We start from the raw sequence: 6,050 nt of genomic DNA, 5'->3' as shown, positions 1-6,050 counted from the left end.
GAGTAGAAAACGTGTCTATATTCTGTAATATACACGGTTATTATCGATTAAATACCTGAGTTATTCATATTTTTGTTCAGACTCCTGTGTACATGAAATTGCTTAAGTTAGTGTATTATTTTATTTAACTACATTTGTAAAGGATATAAAGGTTCTATGTTCTATAAAGTTTTTGGAGTTTATTTTCCAAAATAGTATTTCTAGTAGTATGGAGTTTTATTTTGTCTATTCGTTTTACTTCAATCATACATATTCCAAACAAAACATATGCTTCTTGCATCTGAAATCTGCAATGTCTTGTCTTATGATTTTGCAGTAATGGCTTTATGAAGCAAACGATACTGATATCTTACAGGCACAGCTTGCGTTGAAATTTGAAACATTTGTTATTGTTGAGTTATATAAGTAGGAGCTTTAACGATTAACCAAGCCAATCAGATTGAAAAAAAATGTATAATTGCATTAGTTTTTGTTTAATGTTATCCCAAAATAAAATCAAATGTCCGAGGTGAATAAATTCTATATCATTTATGTACTAAAATATCTATTAAGTGCTAAAATATGGATTTTGTAATTCTGATATCGTCTAAGCATTTTGTTTATCAAGTTGATCCAACATCCTCAACACAAACATTTGACATTTTTCACGCCAATTACTGTTATCATTGCCAACGATTCCACCAGAGCTAACGCAGTCTCGTACACATGTCTTTTCATCTTCATTACAAAACCGCTTACATTGGTTACGGTCGTTTTTAGGCTCTTCTTGGCACCTTTTCGTACACATTTTGCGTTCCTTTTTACATTCTTTTTCACATTTCTTTTTGTTTCCCTCCACCTCAGTTATACATAGAACCGTTATTACAAATACAAGTATGAAAAGTTTGCTCTGTGAAATACAAAAAGGGAACACATGAATACGATATCTTAAAATATCATTTAAGGGTACTGTTTTTAACGGAATGTATGAATAACAAGATTTACCCTTATTTTCACATTGAAAACTTTTAAACTAGTCTAAATTGAAGATAAAAATAAAATATCTTTGATAAAGAAAACGGTGTTCACAATTTCATTAAGCATCCTAACTAGCTTTAAAATGTTAACATATGGTCCGTGTACATGTAAAATAATCATCAAAAAGTAAAACATAAAACACTAAAAAACCATTTGTATTTACATGTACTACATTATTATTTAGAGTTGATGAACCTTCAGAGTGGGTACGAATATACATATCTGACTGAATTTAAAATGGTTGTTTTGAAGACACTTTCTACATGAACATGATCAAAATGAAGAACTACAAAAGAAAATCAAATCAAAGCGAAATATCATTAAGTTGTGAATGTTGTCTATTGTTAAAATTGATTTAGATCTGAAAATTATAAAAGTCCACAGGAATTCCACGCAGCGTTTCCTTACCCACTCCTTTTGAACCGCTATACACTCCTGGATAAATTTCAAACTTCGTTTTACAATTGGATAACGATGTGAAATATATTCACACACACAAAAGCAATTAGAGAACGAATTTCTAGTCAGTCTTCATTTAAACCCTTGTATTTTCATTATACATGTGTACATTTAAATTAGTTATTTTAACCCGACGCCCTTCCTTTATGATAAAATATAAAAAGTGCATTGTATTGTAGGTTACTTACAGTCATTCTTGCTTCTGTTTGAAATTTGTACCCAACAAGTTTTTATCGCGTTTGCCAATTTATATACTAAACATGACCGTGAACATGTGCTTGGCTTGTGATAAATAAAGCGATAAAAATCTAGCGTAAAAGTTACAATTATCAAACAGACTACAGATAGGACAATTGTTTATTGTAATATATCATTTAACGACCAATACTATTTAATTCTACCTGAAATCGTATGTTTACTTTTACCCTTCGGACATACGAGTATACATCTGTGAACATAAAGTGTAATTCTAAAGTATCAGTTAAGTTCATGAAGTTCACCTAAAGTTTCGAGATTATGTTGCATCGTTTCGAGTTTCCAAATGGTTCTAGAAACCCAATTTTAATTGTCTCGGTATGTTTTTATTTCATGATACAAATACATATATATCTATACTATTTTTATAAATTAATCAAACGAAATTAGAAATAATTTTTAAATTAGAAATTAAAATAAGAATTTGACACACGACATAGTATAATATGGCATCTGAATACATGTCTATTACAATTTAGCGTCCCTATCATTTTTATTCGAAGTGTGATTTACCCAACTGGTGCACCTGGTCCTTGCTCCCAGTTTTTAGTGGAGTCCGAGTTGCTCATTTACTTTTGTTGCTTTGTATGTATGAATTTAGTTACTTCATGTTCTTTGTTGTGTATGACTGTTTATCATGTCTGGTCCTTGTCCCTGGATTACATTCTTTTGATTACCGCTATAACCTTGGTTCCCTTGATTACCCTTAAACACTATTTTAAACTACTGCTGGTTTGTATGACTGTCTGTCCATCAGTCTGTGGTTAAATGTTTTTCTTGGAAGAAATAAAATACCATTCGATTTGTTTTCTTTATTTCCTGTTTTACACCTTAATGTTAAATTGGGTTTTATACTCGAAAATGTGGCTACCATATGCTTCCTAATCCATTTATTGTTCCTCGCAACAATAATTTTAACAAATTTCAATTGATATTTTCCGAATGAATATACGATCAAATGATTAAATTATATATTTTTATATATTTTTCTATTGTATTTTAGTCCAAATTAAAAGTTTTCTTGCATAATAAATGACAGTTTCATGACATACCATAATAGCTGAATGATAACATGTTTCCCAAATGGAAAAATAACCTAATATCTATAATTATAGTTTGGATGAACAGAGTTTACAAAACTAATACATTCGTGTTGACTGGCTTGAAAAATATACCAAAGAGATGTATTTCAAAAATACAGATAATCAAATCAACTCTGGCAAATTATATGGCAAAACACGCCTAACACATTTTCTGAGTTATTGAAACCAACTAAACATGTATTTTGTTACTTGCCGAGACGTTTGTATTAGAAAACTGGAATTTGCCAGCTTAGATTTACCTCAATATCATATGAGTCCCAAATAATATATTCTTTACTATCAATAAATTAAAACATTACGAAAATAGCAGGGTGAATATTGCTTAAACAAACCTGTTCATTTATGATAAAATTCGTCACATTACATGTTTAAATATCAGTAGCAATAATATGCCTACCTTTATTTTCTGCCAAAGTTGATAACGTGGAGGAAATGTTGGCCTATTTATACCAGATTGTCGAGAGAAAAAATACTTGAAAGAAGTAAACACGACAAAAATATATCAATTTCATCTCTCATTACATAATTCATTTCTTATCATGTGAAAAGGATTTGCATAATGAACTGTGGACACGTACAATAAACATTTTTTTTAATTTTTATTTTATTTTATTTTGTTATGTTTAAGACGATTTGATTACCATAAGGTATATTTAAATAATCGAATGACATTGAAAAAAAATCATACATGTGTAATGACATATGCAAGATGAAATTCTTACAGTAACGTGGACTTTTATGATGGTCATGATTGGATTGTAGTGTGAAAAATTATCATTATGTTAAATATTTAATTTTTACTCTTTATAAAATGATAATTGATTATGAGTTTCCGAATTCGTTTAGGTGAGACACCACTAATTCAAACAATGGACTTTTAAAACGTAAGCCAGTTCTTCACAAATTAAGTACCCAGTTGTTATGTCAATATAAATAAAGCAGACAACAAATCTACAAAAGTGAACCCTTTTTAGCATAGAATCACACTATTTTTCTTTGTACAAAATTAATCACTGTAAGTTAAGTTTAAAATATTTTTTGTGTGATGTATGATGATTTGTTTCTGTGATATGGAGAGGTACTCCAGTTTTTTTTAATTCATTGAATTAGAGTTACACACAAAGCATAAATATGTTACTAATTAAATAAAAAAATGACATTATATAACAATGAAGGATATAAAATCTTCCTTGAATTTTTGAATGTGTAATTGTCAAAACCATACGACTGTTTATCAACAAGATGCTAGCATTTGTGACCAACGCAACCAAATTTCACAGTAAACTTGATATCTGAGTCGTAAAGACAAAAAACAGCTCTAAAGGACGAAATTGACGTACAAAGGTAAAATGAAATTAAACGCTGAAAGCATGTATTTGAATATTGACGCAGCCAATATACTTTTTAAACACATGATTGAAATTGCTTAATTTGTAAATTTTACAAATTGTGTTGGATGAACTAGCACATTGTTAATTTCCAATGTGTTGACACTGCCATTAGAAAGCCATATTTGACTCACCAGAATACTTGCTTCATGCTAAAATATCTTTTGTAATTTCTTTCATTTCTAAGAACATATTGTTTGCAAATAACAAAGTGATGTTGTTTTCAGACAATTCATGGACGTAGTTATTTTTCAGTGTCCTAAATTGATAAGATTGTATAAACAAGAGAAAAAAATGTGTAAAACTCCAGTGTCTTTTTACAATCCTAAAACTTCGCATCTTCCCGAAAAGAACTGAAAATGAATAAATAAAGAACAGATTAGCAGTTAACATGATTAAAGGTGAACAATTGATTTCAATATACATGAACAGTTGTTTTGTCAACCGAAATGCACTTAGTGATGTTTAAATCATTAGTATATTATTTTTTTAAATATTTTTTCTTAAAATGGTCCCAATTCGAACAATTAAGCTCGTAATGTGATTTGACCAAAAATCATTTAACGCTGTCTAAATCTGAAGCATTACGTATTTTTTTAAGTATATCCTTTGCAATGGACCCTGTGACATATCATGAGTGTCAAGGACAAAACATAGAAATACTGAAATAAAAAATACAACATATAACATACATGAACTGTGAGAAACAATCAGAGACCAGGACTCAATTGGATTTATCAGGTTTTATATGAAACAAATATTAATTTTAGATAATTTTATATTCAAAGTACCTCGTCATTCACAGTTATTGATAGAAGAAAATGTTAGTTTTATTGCTTACTGACTACCAAACATGACAAAGGGACAAAATGAAAAACAATCCAAATACTGTTTATAAATCAAAATATAAGATTATGCATTAAATAAATTCGGAACGCAATAACATTCGACTGTTTTGTATCATATATTTAAAGTTTAATTAAAACGACCCTTTTAAATATCGAGTACGTGTATAATAAGTAAGGCAAACCAAAAAAGTTCGGTGATGAATTGTGTCATTTAACACAACATGAATAATCCAATATCGGCTTATGATATAATGAGCTTAAAACGGTGTCTTATTTCGGTACATTTTCCCTATCAATCCATGTATCAGTAGGTTTTACATCTAAAACAGATGGGCAAAATGATAAAAATAATTTGTATTTTTGACTTTACACCAAATTGCAGAAACAACATTACTAAAACGATTAATTGTTGGCATTTAGTTTAAAGAACTGCTAAAAACGTATTCAGTTGAAAAATTTACAGTAAAACGATATAAATTAATACAAATGACGTAATAAATTTGTACATTAAGAGCCAATATTTCGTGAAACATGCTGGATACAATATATACATATGCTCAGTTAGCATCAAACTTTTATATGGCGTCTAACTAAAGATTTGTTGAAGATTATGTTTTCAAAAAAAATGAAAAGTTTCCATTTCTCATATTAACATTATTTTGCATTGGTTTTACAATTTGATACCATCATTCACTGTACCCTGTCAAAGAACCTATTGTTCGGGAGACTGTTTCTGGCTTTTAGTGTTCTCAAACCTACATTAAAAATAAAATAATATTTTCCTTTACAATTACAAATAAGACAATTGTATTTTCTTTGTTTCGAGCTTACGTGCACTGTTTCATCATCGAAAGCATCATCGGAAACAAATCTCTTGAAAGCTCCCAAGTATCGTGAATCACGTTCGGTAAATCGGAACTTTAACTTTAAAGTTCTTCTGGATTCCGTGGAGGACTAAGCAAACAGATGGATAAAATGAG

The 6,050-nt window shown here is 29.4% G+C and overlaps 1 protein-coding gene across 1 annotated transcript; it reads right to left on the bottom strand.

Moving 5' to 3' along the window:
- Nucleotides 1-214: 214 nt before the first annotated feature.
- LOC148599456 (uncharacterized) lies at nt 215-1,754 on the bottom strand. The gene is made up of 2 exons (XM_088559460.1): nt 1,665-1,754; nt 215-889 (listed from the first exon to the last, which is right to left on the bottom strand). Exons 1-2 carry the CDS (start codon nt 1,668-1,670, stop codon nt 587-589), a joined length of 309 nt encoding a protein of 102 aa, XP_088415586.1. The 5' UTR covers nt 1,671-1,754; the 3' UTR covers nt 215-586.
- Nucleotides 1,755-6,050: the final 4,296 nt, after the last annotated feature.

This window comes from Perna viridis, chromosome 13, assembly GCF_037379345.1.
Source record: "Perna viridis isolate PV_CMFRI_1.1 ecotype Kerala chromosome 13, ASM3737934v1, whole genome shotgun sequence".
Lineage (NCBI taxonomy): Eukaryota > Metazoa > Mollusca > Bivalvia > Mytilida > Mytilidae > Perna > Perna viridis.
The sequence above is the reverse complement of the archived record's forward strand: the minus strand, read 5'-3'. Positions and strand labels throughout refer to the sequence as shown.